The 17192-nt window shown below is 44.2% G+C and overlaps 1 protein-coding gene across 2 annotated transcripts in view; it reads left to right on the plus strand.

Annotated features, from left to right (window-relative positions):
* LOC110535110 (collagen alpha-1(XXVII) chain B) overlaps window positions 1-17192 on the plus strand; it is a 99427-nt gene that overhangs the window by 13921 nt on the left and 68314 nt on the right. For both annotated transcript variants that reach the window (XM_036936283.1, XM_036936284.1), the window contains one exon: window positions 7305-7358. In XM_036936283.1, coding sequence (XP_036792178.1) covers window positions 7305-7358 — 54 coding nt within the window. The remainder of the gene's footprint in view (window positions 1-7304; window positions 7359-17192) is intronic.

The following is a 17192-nucleotide window of genomic DNA, read 5'->3' on the forward strand; positions in this document are numbered from 1 at the left end:
ATCACAAGGCTTAGAAGTGTCACTTTTACTTTTATTGGGAATTACAAGGCTTAGAAGTGTCACTTTTACTTTTATTGGGAATTACAAGGCTTAGAAGTGTCACTTTTACTTTTATTGGGAATTACAAGGCTTAGAAGTGTCACTTTTACTTTTATTGGGAATTACAAGGCTTAGAAGTGTCACTTTTACTTTTATTGGGAATTACAAGGCTTAGAAGTGCCACTTGTACTTTTATTGGGAATTACAAGGCTTAGAAGTGTCACTTTTACTTTTATTGGTAATTACAAGGCTTAGAAGTGTCACTTTTACTTTTATTGGGAATCACAAGGCTTAGAAGTGTCACTTTTACTTTTATTGGGAATTGCAAGGCTTAGAAGTGTCACTTTTACTTTTATTGGGAATCACAAGGCTTAGAAGTGTCACTTTTACTTTTATTGGGAATTACAAGGCTTAGAAGTGTCACTTTTACTTTTATTGGGAATCACAAGGCTTAGAAGTGTCATTTTTACTTTTATTGGGAATCACAAGGCTTAGAAGTGTTACTTTTACTTTTATTGGGAATTACAAGGCTTAGAAGTGTCACTTTTACTTTTATTGGGAATCACAAGGCTTAGAAGTGTCACTTTTACTTTTATTGGGAATTACAAGGCTTAGAAGTGTCACTTTTACTTTTATTGGGAATCACAAGGCTTAGAAGTGTCACTTTTACTTTTATTGGGAATTACAAGGCTTAGAAGTGTCACTTTTACTTTTATTGGGAATCACAAGGCTTAGAAGTGTCATTTTTACTTTTATTGGGAATCACAAGGCTTAGAAGTGTTACTTTTACTTTTATTGGGAATTACAAGGCTTAGAAGTGTCACTTTTACTTTTATTGGGAATCACAAGGCTTAGAAGTGTCACTTTTACTTTTATTGGGAATTACAAGGCTTAGAAGTGTCACTTTTACTTTTATTGGGAATCACAAGGCTTAGAAGTGTCACTTTTACTTTTATTGGGAATCACAAGGCTTAGAACTGTCACTTTTACTTTTATTGGGAATTACAAGGCTTAGAAGTGTCACTTTTACTTTTATTGGGAATTGCAAGGCTTAGAAGTGTCACTTTTACTTTTATTGGGAATTACAAGGCTTAGAAGTGTCACTTTTACTTTTATTGGGAATTACAAGGCTTAGAAGTGTCACTTTTACTTTTATTGGGAATTACAAGGCTTAGAAGTGTCACTTTTACTTGTAAAGTGCCCTTCAGTTGTTCATTTTACATAACATATTGCAGAGGCTCCATCTTTCACTCTCACTTTTTTGATTCTATCTTGTGTTTTAGTAGGAGCTCACTAAAACGTTACCTCCTCTATCGCCTGCTCGCTAGTGCCCCCCTCCCCCCAAGTATGAAAGGCTGGCGAGCCTGTGCTAGCTACCGGTGCTTGCTTGCTAATGTGAGATTTCCTTTTTAGCGGGATAGGTAGAAATAGCCAGGCCAACAGAAGGGCCAAGCCCGCCAGGGGTCTGTGTGTCTGAGCTGAGGGCCTGACGCCGGGGTGAGAGATTCCTCCCAGGAGGAAAAATGTAGCCATTTAGAGCAGGATCAGAGGTCATGTTGGATAAAATACCTCGGAACATTTAACCCTTTTATGAAGTGGGGCCTAATTAGAGGGACAGGAAGGCTTGAACCGATAAGCATAATTCAATTTACGGCGATATGGATTTGTTGAGTGTGATTTGTCAGATGAAGATTTTCTGTACATTTTGTTGAGTTAGTTCAAACCTGTGGTGTAATTTTAAAACGTGTGCTTCAATGTTTTTGGGTTGAAGTGAAGACTTCTTGTCTTGTGAAAGCGATGTTAATGATACATGGACAAACTCACATTGTAATGAGAAATGTTATGAAGTCAGATGTTTGAACAACTTTGAAAACTATAACAAGCATGACTGTTGCTTAGCATATAGGTCATTTGTTCTTATTGTAACATTGGAATGTTATGGTGCCCATGTTAACAAAAACATATAGTAGGATCTATGGTTTTGTTAACATGATAGTGGAAATGCACCACAAGACTACTTTCCACAGCTAGAGAAACACGTCTTCATCGAACAAGCCTACTGTAAGTACACATTGAGGAGACCAGTTCTCAGAGTGGTTATGCTTTGGTGTGGTCCACAATTGAAATGACACTGACAGCTTGAAGATAGAGACCAGTGTGGGCTATGCCAGGACATGTGTAACCTGACAGATGCCAAGCTTGCACTGCAGTGGAGTTCAACAGTGTTTGAAGATTCCAATAGTCAGACCGGCTGCCACAAAACCCTCAAAACAAAGCTTGCCAATAGTTCTATCTAAATTCCAGTCAATTTGTAGAATTGCGCTGCTACAAAGAACGTCTAGTATCCAATTCTACTGACAGGAATAGAATCAAATTGTAGTTGTGGAATTCTTGGTTCTAAATGAGTGAGTTATTCTAGCTGCTGCAAACCTTGGATGATAGAACGGTGTTACATAGCAGTGGAACTTGAAAGGCATTCTAACACATTATCATGCCAGGCAGGAGACTATGCCTGTCTCCCAATCCCTATTCTCTACAGAGTGCACTAATTTTGGCCATTTGGGATGCAGACTAGGGCTATATCCTGGTAACGTCATGGGATTCAGACTAGGCCTATATCCTGGTAACGTCATGGGATGCAGACTAGGCCTATATCCTGGTAACGTCATGGGATGCAGACTAGGTCTATATCCTGGTAACGTCATGGGATGCAGACTAGGTCTATATCCTGGTAACGTCATGGGATGCAGACTAGGTCTATATCCTGGTAACGTCATGGGATGCAGACTAGGTCTGTATCCTGGTAACGTCATGGGATGCAGACTAGGTCTGTATCCTGGTAACGTCATGGGATGCAGACTAGGTCTATATCCTGGTAACGTCATGGGATGCAGACTAGTTCTGTATCCTGGTAACGTCATGGGATGCAGACTAGGTCTGTATCCTGGTAACGTCAGCTTTGCCCAAGCATGAGGCAAATCCAGCCCAGCATCAATTGTAGGCTGTCTCTCCAATAAACATGTATCTCCCACCTTTAAGCGGCTATGACGTACATAGCCGTGTGGATTCCCTCACGGCAGAAGTACGAGCGGAAAGAATTGCCAACGCTGCTCTGTTCGGTCAGGTATGACCTAACGCTGGGGCTCTCTGGGCATCAGTTAACAATGGAAAATGTGGGTAACCATCATCTGACTTGCCTCACAGCAAGGCCTGCATAATGTCCTCAATATAACAAACAAAGGCTATTATATTAAAACTATTAACTATGTCATACTTTGACTACAAAGTATGTTCTGAAATTTCTGACAAAAAAAAATCTGAGATCAGTATTTGATTTAACTTTGGACAGAGTCAAGGGCAGACATTGCCTTAGCAGCAAAAGCAATTATTATTATCAATTACATCAACATACAACATTGTGAGAAGAGTGACACCACCAAACACATGAAAACACCTGAAATAGTCCGTGACACGGGGACACATGGCCAAGGCCAAGAGTGTCAAAAAAGACCAATAACTCCCATTTCATGAGATCTTTAAAAACAAGTACAGCCTCAAGCCCTGCCATCCTACCTGGGCACAACATTCAGTAGGATCTATGGTTTTGTTAACATCTAGTAGGTTCTATGGTTATGTTAAAACAAAACCATAGTTCTTACTCTATGTTAACACTCCCCCTTAAAATGTTTGGGGGGCACATAGGGAGGTTGGCGGAGTTAACTCCCGGTAGGGAGCGTGTGACTCGCAGGCCCATGTTATGCAGTGATGCGCACCATGTTATGCGGTGATGCACACCATGTTATGCGGTGATGCGTGTGACTCACGGGCCCATGTTATGCGGTGATGCGCGGACTCGCGGGCCCATGTTATGCGGTGATGCGCACCATGCCTCCAGTGCGCAGTCACAGCCCGGTGAGCCATAGTCCAGCTCCTCGCATTGGCCGGGCTAGAGTGGGCATCCAGCCAGGACGGATGGTGCCGACTCAGCGCTCCTGGCCTCCAGTGCGTCTCTTCGGCCCAGGATATCCTGCGCCGGCTCTGCGCACTGTGTCTCCGGTGCGTCTGCACAGCCCAGTGCGTCCTGTGCTAGCGCCCCGCAGTTGTCGGGCGAAAGTAACCATCCAGCCAGGACAGGTTGTACCGGCTCTACGCTTGAGACCTCCAGTGCGCCTCTACGGCCCAGTGTATCCGGTGCCTGCTCCACGCACCAGGCTTCCAGTGCATCTCCCCAGTCCGGTGAGACCTGTTCCGGTTCCACGTACCAGGCCTCCAGTATGTCTCCCCAGCCTGGTAAGCCCTGTGGCAGCTCCACGCATCAGGCTTCCAGTACGTCTCCTCAGTCCGGTGAGACCTGTTCCAGCTCCACGTTCGAAGCCTCCAGTGATGATCCTTGGCCCAAAGCTTCCAGTGATGATCCATGTTACGAAGCCTCCAGTGATGATCCATGGCACGAAGCTTCCAGTGATGATCCATGGCATGAAGCCTCCAGAGATGATCCATGGCACGAAGCCTCCAGTGATGATCCATGGCACGGAGCCTCCAGTTATGATCCATGGCACGAAGCCTCCAGTGGTGATCCATGGCACGAAGCCTCCAGTGTCGATCCGTGGTCCGGAGCCTCCGGCGACGGTCTCCTATCCGGAGCCTCCGGTGACGAGCTCCAGTCTGGGGCCTCCGGCGACAGTCCCCAGTCCGGGGCCTGCGGCGAGGGTCCCCAGTCCGGGTTCTGCGGAGAGGGTCCCCAGTCCGGGGCCTGAGGTGAGGGTCCCCAGTCTGGGGTCGGCGACAAGGGTCCCTGCACCAGAGGTGCCTTCAAAGTGGGGGGAGCCAGAGGTGGAGCGGGGTCTGCGTCCCGCACCAGAGCCGCCACCAAGATAGATGCCACCCGGACACTCCCCTATAGTGTCAGGTTTGCAGCCGGAGTCCGCACCTTTTGGGGGGGGGGGGGGGGGGGGGGGGGGGTGTACTGTCACGCCCTGACCGTAGAGATCCTTTTATTCTCTATGTTTGTTTGGTCAGGTTGTGACTCGGGTGGAAAAGTCTAGGCTTTCTGGTTCTTTGTTTTTGGCCGGGTATGATTCTCAATCAGGGACAGCTGTCAATCATTGTCCCTGATTGGGAATCATACTTAGGCAGCCTTTTTTCCTTTTCTCATTTGTGGGTTGTTGTCTTTGTTAGTGGCAAGTATACAGAGCTGGTATACGTGCCAGGTATACAGAGATTCACGTTCATTTAGTTGTTTATTGTTTTGTTGGCAACATTTAAAATACAAAAAATGTACGCTTACCACGCTGCACCTTGATCCAGTCATTTCCTTGACGACGATCGTGACAGTTTGGTCTTCGCCAAAAGGTATGTGGGAGACTTCCCAAACATATGTAAGAAGGTACTCTGGTCAGATGAGACTTTTTGGCCATCAAGGGAAATGCTATTTCTTGTGCAAACCAAACACCTCCCAACACCTCCCATTACCCCGAGAACACCATCCCCACAGTGAAGCATGGTGGTGGCAGCATTATGCTGTAGGGATGTCATCGGCAGGGACTGGGAAACTAGTCAGAATTGAAGGAATGATGGAAAGGTAGTGCTATATACAGGGAAATTCTTGAGGGAAACCTGTTTCAGTCTTCCAGAGATTTGAGACTGGGACGGAGGTTCACCTTCTGTCAGGACAATGACCCTAAGGATACTGCTAAAGCAACACTTGAGTGGTTTAAGGGGAAACATTTAAATGTCTTATTATGGCCTAGTCAAAGCCCAGACCTCAATCCAATTGAGAATCTGTGGTATGACTTAAAGATTGCTGTACACCAGCGGAACCCATCCAACTTGAAGGAGCTGGAGGTATTTTTTCCTTGAACAATGGGCAAAAATCCCAGTGGCTAGATGTGCCAAGCTTATAGAGACATACCCTAAGAGACTTGCAGCTGTAATTGCTGCAAAAGGTGGCTCTACGAAGTATTGACTTTTGGGGTGGGGAATAGTTATTCACCCTCAAGTTTTCCTTTTTTTTGTCTTATTTCTTGCTTGTTTCACAATAACAAATATTTGGCATCTTCAAAGTGGTAGGCGTGTTGTTTAAATCACATGATAAAACCCCCCCAAAAATCCATTTTAATTCCAGGCAACAAAATAGGAAAAATGCCAAGGGGGGTGAATACTTTCGCAAGCCACAGTATGTTAACAAACCGGTGATCCTACTTTATGTTAAAAAAACATAGTTCCTACTGTATGTTAACGAACTGTAGTTCCTACTGTATGTTAACGAACTGTAGTTCCTACTGTATGTTAACAAAACCGTAGTTCCCACTGCATGTTAACAAACTGTAGTTCATACTGTATGTTAACAAAACCCTACTTCCTACTGTATGTTTACAAAACCATAGATCACACTATATGTTAACAAAACGTAGTTCCTACTGTATGTTCCTACGTAGTTCTCAAGATGTTTTTCATTTCCTCTTTCCTGTCTTGTCGTTGTGTTTTATGAGCCTGGTGGAAAAGTAGAAATGAGATCAAAACCTAACATTTCCAAACATAACTAAGAGTCTGCTCTCTGCTTGGGTTTGCAGACTCTGACCCCTCATTAGCAATGACCTTTGATAGCTGAGCTAATCCATGTGTGTAATTGGTTTAAAGCTAGCTGATGCCCGTAATTAACAAGAGTGGCTGTGTTTGGAACCGACCAATGCAGGCCCCGGTCCACAGTCCAGGCCGCCCTGCCAGCACAATGACTCACACTTCCACATCCAAGCACTGGAGTGGTTTTGGAATTGGAATAATATTGGTTTCAGTGGGAGTGAGCCGTAGCTGGCTTAACAATACGCTCTCAACCACACTGCCAACATCAAAACCCAAGACCTAACAAAGAAGGTTCGCGAGCACTGATCCAAGTTGAAACTAACCTGTGTTGAATGTAACAGGCTATGCTTGCAGAATGGCAGGGAAAAGAACAAAGCCTTGTTTCGATATGCAGCTCCTGAAAATGAGTATAACCGTGCTGGGTGGATTGATAGGTGTTTTACTGCCAGTGTAATGAGGGCAGTTAGCTCAGCTAGTGATGACATGCCACTATGTGGATTGTATGTTACATTTCCAACTCTCAAACTCTTCCAAGTGCCAACTCTTCCAATGAACTGTATCTCATTCAAGTTCTGTTCTCACACGTGGCTTCATTCAATCAATTCAATCCACTTCCCTGTACACAGTCTGTTATTGCTCTTACTCACTTCCTGCTTTATTGACATATTTTTTCCCCCTTCTAGGGACTTCAAGGACCTCCTGGGAAGCCAGGGACGCCGGGGAAGAGGGGGCCTCGGGTGAGTTTCTCCTGGTTGTGTTCCTGTTCCTCTTGGACTACACTAAAACAGTGATTCTTAACCAGGGGGCCCTTTGTACTGTCTATATTCCAAAAACCAATACATTAAAGGGAGACTTGGGATTTTGGCAACGTTTTTGTCTTTGTGTCCAGTATGAAGGAAGTTAGAGGTAGTTTCACGATCCAATGCCAACTAGCATTAGCGCAATGACTGGAAGTCTATAGTATCTTCTATAGCGCAATGACTAGAAGTCTGTGGTATCTTCTATAGCGCAATGACTAGAAGTCTATGGTATCTTCTATAGCGCGATGACTGGAAGTCTATAGTATTCCAGTCTATGGTACCAGTCTATGATATATGATACTATAGACTTCCAGCTAACGCTAGTAAGTAACTGCTCTAGCTCTAGTTAGCAACTCCCTTCAAACTGCACGCAGAGACATACAAATGGTATCCACGAGTTCATCTGACTCTAGTGATGTAGATAAAGCGCCTCATTGCCAAAATCCCATAATATCCCTTTAAGATAACACCATTAGTAGTGTCTTAATACAGAGGGGTTTATAGAGAATTATGATAAAGCTCTCAATAACATCTCTGGATTATGGAGCGTTATTCACCCTAGGTTCAGTTTCCTTTGGCTCTGATCACACTGTGTTTGTCTGCCGCCAAGGTACGCCTCTAAAGCTGGAAAGCAAACAGCTGTAAGACTATGATAGTCAGTGGAGCCGAAGGCAAATTAGTGAGTGAAACCTACATTCTTTAAGGGAAACACACAAGGTCTTCATTGTATGGGGTATATATAGGAGCAATTCAGGTGTTAAAGAATGAATACGCTATGTAAAATTTAGAAACAACTCTGGATTAGTTAGATTAAGTAGCATACTATTGGGTATTTATATACCACTGGTGCTTGTGGAATAGGCACCGGCTGGAATGCGGTTTTAACCAATCAGCATTCAGGATTAGACCCACCTGTTGTATAATTTCACTTGGCCTCTATGTTAGGCTACTTCTATTTGCATGAATGCTTCCAGTGTATTCGTGCTCTAAATGAAATCGTTCACCATTGCCATGCTTCTCCACTTGCGGCTCCCTACTCAGTCAGTGTTTCTTGCCTTAGTAAAATGAGCAGCGCTTTATATGAGCTAGAATATGCTCATGTTGTGAGCAAAACAAAGACATGTTATGTTTCTCTGAATATTTATGTCGTTGTGGTTGTGTTTAAACTCCCTGTGACCTCTCTTAGGGCCATGGTTTGGTCTGTAGAGCAGCTGGAACAACCTTTGAACATAGGACCTATCTAATCCATGTCATATTCAAATGGATGTTTATTAGACCCAGTAGGAAGCAAGCCTGAATCCCACCACGAGATATCTAAGGATTTATCAATGGATCAGGAGTGGCTCTTTGAGATTAGAGCATCAGAAGATGTTCTTTCTTTCCCACGATGATAATGGAATCCTCTCTTCCATTCTTCAGCTTTTCATGGATTTTCAGCAGTACTGTTTTACAGAAACAGATATGTTTCTAATGAATGTCAAGATAATACATACAGTATGTGTGAGTGAAGGAAGTCAGCAAGAAACAGACAAATGGTCAGTTTACTGTCTGTTCAGAGTTCTCTAGGGAATGTGAGTGACTGTACGTGTATTTGCGTAGGTATGTGCGCATGTGTGTGTGTCTGCCTGCATACGTGTGTGTGTATCAGCTACCAGCCGTAGTCTATGAGACTGTGCTACTTTCTGGAGGCTGGAGGCCGGGGGCTGGTCTGGGTCCTCAGAGGGGTAGGCTGTGGGAACCCAATCTCTTTAACTGAAGAAAGAGAGCTTTGTCCCCATCTTATTAAAGGCATTTAAGAGCCAGACTGGAGCTCACCACCAGCTCCCGCCAGGACACTACCTTCAAGCCGTTCATTCATGATCAAGAGCCTGAGACCCGGATTGCCAGACAACTCACTCCAATTCACTGTGGACTGAATGATTCCTGAGTGACTTGGTGGTGCAGTATCTTGTACTGTATTGGGTTGATCTTAATGCCTCGATCACATCGACAGCGGCATTGCGTTTCGGTACACCAGAAGGACATTCATTTCCAATGGAACGCTGCGTTTGCCTTGCAGCATTGCGTTCTGTGTGGTGCATACGTTGGATTTATCAAACGTATGCATCAAATTGTATGCATAGACGGCTTGACAGAAATGGTAGCAGAAGGTTAATTTAGAACTTTTGATAGTGCACACAATTTGACACTATGATGCTGTAGGTGTTATCTAGGCGTCAATAGGAGACTAAGTGTAAATGGAACTTAAGTGGAAGTTAGAATTTGCCCTCAAGACTGTTTGATGTCTAAAAGAAGTGGTTGAGCTGCTGCCTGCCTGCCTGCCTGTCAGCTGGATATGGTTAGCTCTGCTCTCTGGGTCGTGGCTCAGCAAACATCAACACATGGGGGAACATTTTGATTCTTCTAATATTGACAAAGACACGAGAAACGGTTTAAACAGTGCAATGACATTATACGAAACACAGCTTCTTTTCTGTAACCTTCATAAACCTTTACAAATGACCTTGGTGGCTCTGGAGGGTGAATAGTGATTTAAACCTAACCTTTAGAGCCATTGAACTCATTTGACCTGTCACCTTTGACACAGATATGTGAGGTGTAATCGGGAGTCGTCTAGACGTATAGCCATCCCCCATTCATAATTACAGCTCAGCTACTGCAGGAAAGGGTTGGTGACGGTCGGTGCTGTGTGAACGTGAGCTACCTCACTAACGCTAACAGCCCGTTTCTCTTGACAGAGAGGTGTCATGTCTGACTGTGGGCAGCCTGTCTCAACTCAACTCTTCCTTCACCTCTTCCTCTTCAGACACCTGAGAGCCTCACACCAGCGTTCCTCAGCTCAGTCTTCAAGCCTGCGGGCGGCTAGCACTCAAAGAAAGCCGTGCCTGCCTGAGGAAGATATCACCCAGCCCTGCAGGGAGGCATGGTGCCTGGTGCCTGAGCCGCCATCAAAGGAGCCTTTGTGTTGTGGGGAACTGACCCTCAGCACAGCGTAGGCAGCAGGGAAGGTGTGAAGGTGCTGTAGTGTGCAGTTCAGTAGATAGCAGTGCAGTATACTCTTAGAAAATTATTTTGGGTTCCATGTTGAACCCTCTGTGGAAAGGGTAGTGGCACTGATGAGGAAATCAATATTAATGTTCTTGGTTGGGTATTGTTTATCTGACCTGGGTTCAAATACGGTATATATGTATTTGAGTATCTGGTATTTAAAATACTTTTTCGTCAATTGGAGTATTTTTGAATGCACAGCCCAAAACAAGTATTTTTTTTTTACTATTTGAATGCTTATTTGTAAAAAACAAACAAATAGTCTGACAAATTGTATTTCAAATACTCAAATATACGGACTCAAATACAGTCCCATGAATTTATCCCAGGTGTTTGAAAATAGTATTTGAAATAAGTATTTGAAAATACTGTCAAATACTTTCTAAGTGTATTTCCAAATACACTATATATACAAATGTGGACACCCCACATTTTGTGGATTCGGCTATTTCAACCACACCCGTTGCTGACAGGTGTATACAATCGAGCACACAGCCATGTCATCTCCATACACAAACATTAGCAGTAGAATGGCCTTACTGGCCTCAGTGACTTTCAACGTGGCACCGTGACAGGATGCCACCTTTCCAACAAGTCAGTTCGTCAAATTTCTGCCCTGCTAGAGCTGCCCCGGTCAACTGTAAGTGCTGTTATTGTGAAGTGGAAACTTACCGGCTAGAGCGGTGTAAAGCTCGCCGCCAAACGCGTTCTCCGGAGTGATGAATCACGATTCACCATCTGGCAGTCCGACGGACGAATCTGGGTTTGGCGGATGCCAGGAGAACGCTTCTTGCGGAATGCATAATGCCAACTGTAAAGTTTGGTGGAGGAGGAATAATGGTCTGGGGCTGTTTTTCATGGTTTGGGCTAGGCCCCTTAATTCCAGTGAAAGGAAATCTTAATGCTGCAGCATACAATGACATTATAGACACTTCTGCGCTTCCAACTTTGTGGCAACAGTTTGGGGAAGGTCCTTTCCTGTTTCAGCATGACAATGCCCCTGTACACAAAGCGATGTCCATACAGAAATGGTTTGTCGAGATCGATGTGGAAGAACTTGATTGTCCTGCACAGAGCCCTGACCTCAACCCCATTGAACATCCTTTGGGATGAATTGTAACGCCGACTGTGAGCCAGGCCTAATCATCCAACATCAGTGCCCAACCTCACTAATGCGATTGTGGCTGAATGGAAGAAAGTCCCCGTAGCAATGTTGCAACATCTAGTAGAAAGACTTCCCAGAAGAGTGTTATAATAGCAAAAGGGGAGGCCAACCCATGATTTTGGAATGAGATGTTCGACGAGCAGGCATCCACATACTTTTGGTTGTGTAGTGTACATTAAAATATTAAACTAAAGTAAAATATATCTGAATACTTACTTTGAATGTATGTCAAAGTATTTTAGATATTTGAAATAGTATTTTAAATCCAGGTCTGTGTTTATACAGTACAACAGTACACATATATTTTCCTCCAGAGATAAATCAATGACCGCAATATGAGGGTTAACTGTATTTAACAGTTTCATTATGTGACTTCCTTGGTGTCATTTCATGTGATCTACATACATCATGTACATACTCACCCATTTGCTTTCTACATACTCGTGTCGTAGAGCACATTAAAGCTCTGAGAAGTCTGTTATCTGACTTCAAGTCATCTGGATCCAAGCGTCATGTCTCTCTCTGGTCCGTTTAACCTCAGAGTCTGTTAGAATGTCTGTTCTGGATTAATGGGCTGTAAAGACAGTAGCACGTGTCACCCCTGTAAAAGTTGTTGGCCCACATCATAAACCTGGTCCCAGCTCTCCCCCTGTGACACAGCTGCCCCTTCATCCACAGGCAGGCCCAGACCCCAGACCCATGCCTGGGTCTCGGGGGGAGAGAGAGCCATGTGTGTGTGTGTGTATGTGTGTTTGACGAATGAGCTGACGTGTGTCAGGCATGAGCCGATGTGAGTGTGTGTGCACATACACACCTAGGCACATTTCTTTCCTCGTGTACAAGCCAAAGGCCTCTTTTTACAGGGATCAGTGGGGATACTATCAGGGCTCAGGGGAGAAGAGAGGGTTACTCCTCCTATGTCAGGCCACACACTGTAAGGCTGAAGGATAAACTGAGTAATGCTACTTCTGTCTCCATTGTGGAATATCTCTCTACCTTCCCATCACTTGTTCCATGTTACTTCATTGAATATGATGTGTAAGCTAATATCTTAGTTTCTGCATGTCTCCTGTTTATCTCTTCTTTCTCTCCACCATTCTCTCTCTCTCTGTCTTTCCTCTGTCTTCTCTCCCTCTCTCTATCACTCTCTCTCCCTCTCTGTCTTCTCTCCCTCTCTCTATCACTCTTTCTCTCTCCCTCTCTGTCTTCTTTCTCTCTGTGTCTTCTCTCTCTACCTCTGTGTCCTATCTCTCTCTTTCTCTCTCTCTCTCTCTCTCTCTCTCTCTGTCTGTCTTCTCTCTGTCTTTTCTCTCTATCCTCTCACTCTCTGTCTTCTCTGTCTGTCTTCTCTGTCTTTTCTCTCTATCCTCTCACTCTCTGTCTTCTCTGTCTGTCTTCTCTCTCTGTCTTTTCTCTGTATCCTCTCACTCTGTCTTCACTCTCTCTGTCTTCTCTCTCTGTCATCTCTTTTTTTTTCTCTCTACCATTTTCTCTTTCTCTCTACCATTTTCTCTCTCTCTGTCTTATCTCTCTTGCTCTCTCTATCTCTCTCTCTCTCTCTCTCTGTCTTCTCTATCTCTCTCTCTCTCTCTCTATGTCTTCTCTCTCTATATATCTCTCGCTCTCTGTCTTCTCTGTCTCTCTCTCTCTCTCTCTCTGTCTTCTATATCTCTCTCTCTCTCTGTCTTCTCTATCTCTATCTATCTCTCTCTATCTCTCTCTCTCTCTCTGTCTTCTGTCTCTTTCTCTCTCTCTCTCTCTCTCTCTGTCTTCTCTATCTCTCTCTCTCTCTGTCTTCTCTCTCTCTCTCTCTCTCTCTCTCTCTCTCTTTATCTTCTCTATCTCTCTCTCTCTCTGTCTTCTCTATCTCTCTCTCTCTCTCTGTCTGTCTTCTCTCTCTCTATATATATATATTCTCTCTCTCTCTCTCTCTTCTCTATCTCTCTCTCTCTCTCTCTGTCTTCTCTCTCTCTCTCTCTCTCTCTCTCTCTCTCTCTGTGTCTTCTCTCTCTCTCCCTCTCTCTCTCTCTCTCTCTCTCTCTGTCTTCTCTCTCATACCTTGGCCTAAACATCAGCGGCACAGGTAACTTCCACAAAGCTGTGAACGATCTGAGAGACAAGGCAAGAAGGGCATTCTATGCCATCAAAAGAAACACATACATTTCAACATACCAATTTGGATTCTCTCTTTCTGTCTCTCTCTCTCTCTCTCTCTCTCTCTCTCTCTCTCTCTCTCTCTCTCTCTCTCTCTGTCTTCTCTATCTCTCTACTCTCTCTCTCTCTCTCTCTCTTCTCTCTCTCTCTCTCTCTCTCTCTCTCTCTCTCTCTCTCTCTCTCTCTCTCTCTCTCTCTCTCTCTCAATTCAATTAAATGTGCTTTATTGGCATGACGTAACAATGTACATATTGCCAAAGCTTAATTAGGATATTTAAAAATTAAAAAATATAAAATAAAAAAGAGAATCAAAATTGTCAACGGGACAATAGTAACAACAATAACCAAGTGTCAAAATAACCACAACAATAACAATAAGCATACAGTAGAGTACATGTGCAGGTTGATTGGTCTGTCAGACACTGTCCCTCAACTTATGGCAGGCAGCAATGTAGTGCGCTGCCAACCCACCGCTCTCCTCCTCCCCCAACAGGACGGGTAGCCTATTCTCATCAGGGAGGTCTTTGAAACCTTGAATAAGGGTTTCAAATTTGGGGAAATGACACTCTTTATCATTGTTTTATATTTTTAAAATTTTGTCAGGAAATGCAGCTCGGTCTCAGGTTCTGCTGTTGTGCAGTGGTTGCACAGCCTTTCCTCTACAGGGAGCCAGGTTTTCCTGTGTCTACCTTTCTAAATGACAAGGCTGTGCTCATTGCGCCTGTACTTTGTCAAGGTTTTTCTAAGGTTTTGATCAGTAACCATGGTCAAATATTTAGCCACAGTGTACTGTCGATTTAGGGCTAGATAGCACTGCATTTTGCTTTGTGTTTGTGCTTGTGTTTCCCAATAAGCAATGTCGTTTTGTTTGGAATGTGTTGTAATTTGGTTTATCCTGATTGATTGGATGTTCTGGTCCTGAGGCTTCAGTGTGTTAGTAGAACAGGTTTGTGAACTCAGCCCCAGGACCAGCTAGATGAGGGGACTCTTTTCTTTGCTCAGCTCTTGGCATTGCAGGGCTTGGTAGTGATATGAGAGGGGGTCACTGTATTTTAGATGTTTCCAAAACTTAATTGCTCTTTTTTGAGTTTTTATTATTAGTGGATATTGGCCTAATTCTGCCTTGCATGCATTGTTTGTAGTTTTCCTCTGGACATGTACAGTAGGAGAATCTTACAGAACTCTGCATGCAGGGTTTCAATGGGGTGTTTGTCCCATTTGATGAAATCTTGTTTTGCAAGTGGACCCCACACCTCGCTGCCATAAAGTGTAATTGGTTCAATGACATTTTCAATTAGTTTTAGCCAAATTTTAATGGGTATTTCAATTTGAATTAGCTTTTTAATGGCGTAGAATGTAGAATCTCTCTCTCTCTCTGTGTCTCTCTGTGTCTCTCTCTCCCCTCTCTATATTTCTTTCCCGTCTTTGTATTAAGAGATAATGATTTCCATATGTTGTAATATCCAGCTAATGCAAATGCAATGAGATGCACTGAATGGTTGAATAGAGAGGTAGGACATCTGTAGATGAGCTTCTGGTAAGTGTCTCCATATGTCCACTGAGCTGTGTGTGGTGTGCTGGGACTGGGGCTGAGGGGGCAGGGTAGTATGTGGGGGGTAGTGAAAGCTGCTGACTTCTCTACAGGCTGATAATAAAGCAACTTCTCTACAGGCTGATAATAAAGCAACTTCTCTACAGGCTGATAATAAAGCTACTTCTCTACAGGCTGATAATAAAGCAACTTCTCTACAGGCTGATAATAACGCAACTTCTCTACAGGCTGATAATAAAGCAACTTCTCTAGAGGCTGATAATAAAGCTACTTCTCTACAGGCTGATAATAAAGTGCACATACACTAAATAACAGAGACTGAGACTGGCAGCATTACTAAACCAAACACTTGGCCCTCCCCTCGTCTCTCATTTCTCTTTCCTTTGTCTCTCCTCTATCTTCCCTCTGTTTCTCTGTTTCTCTGTCTCTCTCTCTCTCTTCTCTCACTTTCATCTGTCTCCCCTCTCTCTCTCCTGTCTCTCCTCTATCTTTCCTCTGTCTCTCTCACTCTCTCATCTCCTCTCCTCTCTCTCTCTCTCTCTGTCTCTCTCTCCTCTGTCTCCCCTCTCTCTCTCTCTCTCTCTCTCTCTCTGTCTCTCTCTCCTCTGTCTCCCCTTTCTCTCTCCTCTGTCTCTTCTCTCACTTTCATGTCCCCCCCTCTCTCATGTCTCTCCTCTCTCTCTCTCTCTTCTGTCTCCCCTCTCTTTCCTCTGTCTCTTCTCTCATTTTCCTCTGTCTCTCTCTCTCTCCTCTCTCTCCCTCTCTCTCTCTCTATCTCCTCTGTGTCTCTCTCTCCCTCTCTCTCTCTCTCTCCTCTGTCTCTTCTCTCTCTCTCTCCTCTGTCTCCCCTTTCTCTCTCCTCCGTCTCTTCTCTCACTTTCATGTCTCCCCCCTCTCTCATGTCTATCCTCTCTCTCTCTTCTGTCTCCCCTCTCTTTCCTCTTTCTCTTCTCTCACTTTCCTTTGTCTCCCCTCTCTCTTTCTTCTCTCTCTCCTCTGTCTCCCATCTCTCTCTCCTCTGTCTCTCCTGTCTCCCCTCTCTCTCTGTATCCCCTCTCACTCTGCCCTCTCCTCTGTATCCCCTCTCCCTCTGCTCTCTCCACCTCTATCTCATCTTTCTCTCCTCTGTCTCCCCTCTCTCTCTCTTCTCTCACTTTCCTCTGTCTCCCCTCTCTCGCTCCTCTGTCTCCCCTCTCTCTTTCCTCTGTTTCCCCTCTCTCTTTCCTCTGTCTCCCCTCTGTCTCCACTCTCACTCTACTCTGTCTCTCATCTCTCTCTCCCCTCTCCCCTCTCTCTCCTCTCTCTCTCTCCTCTGGATGTGATTCTCTCCTCCACAATGAAACACTAGGGAGTCAAGAGGGTTTTGGTGTTCAGGAATGCTTTTAGTTCATTTTCTTTTCATGTACGACGGGGAAAACAAACACATTTAAGTCATAACTTCAACTGTCATTATCCCTGTCACCAGAGGTGTTTGTGATGGACATTACCCCAGCAAGTCCAATTATTATTATTTTTTTTTAAATGTTACCTTTATTTAACCAGGCAAGTCAGTTAAGAACAAATTCTTATTTTCAATGACGGCCTAGGAACAGTGGGTTCAGGGGCAGAACGACAAATTTGTACCTTGTCAGCTCGGGGGTTTGAACTTGCAACCTTCTAGTCCAACGCTCTAACCACTAGGCTACCCTGCCGTCCAACATTGTCTAAGGTGCAGCTTATCTCTCCCCCAAATAATTCAATATTGATTTGAATCACATTTTATCAGATTTTTCAGAAGACACCTTCACAATACTTTTTTCCAAAGGGTTCTTTCTATTGTCCCCAACTCCCTGTTCTGTTGAATGGGGCCCAT

Source organism: Oncorhynchus mykiss, chromosome 11 (genome assembly GCF_013265735.2).
Source record: "Oncorhynchus mykiss isolate Arlee chromosome 11, USDA_OmykA_1.1, whole genome shotgun sequence".
Taxonomy (NCBI): domain Eukaryota; kingdom Metazoa; phylum Chordata; class Actinopteri; order Salmoniformes; family Salmonidae; genus Oncorhynchus; species Oncorhynchus mykiss.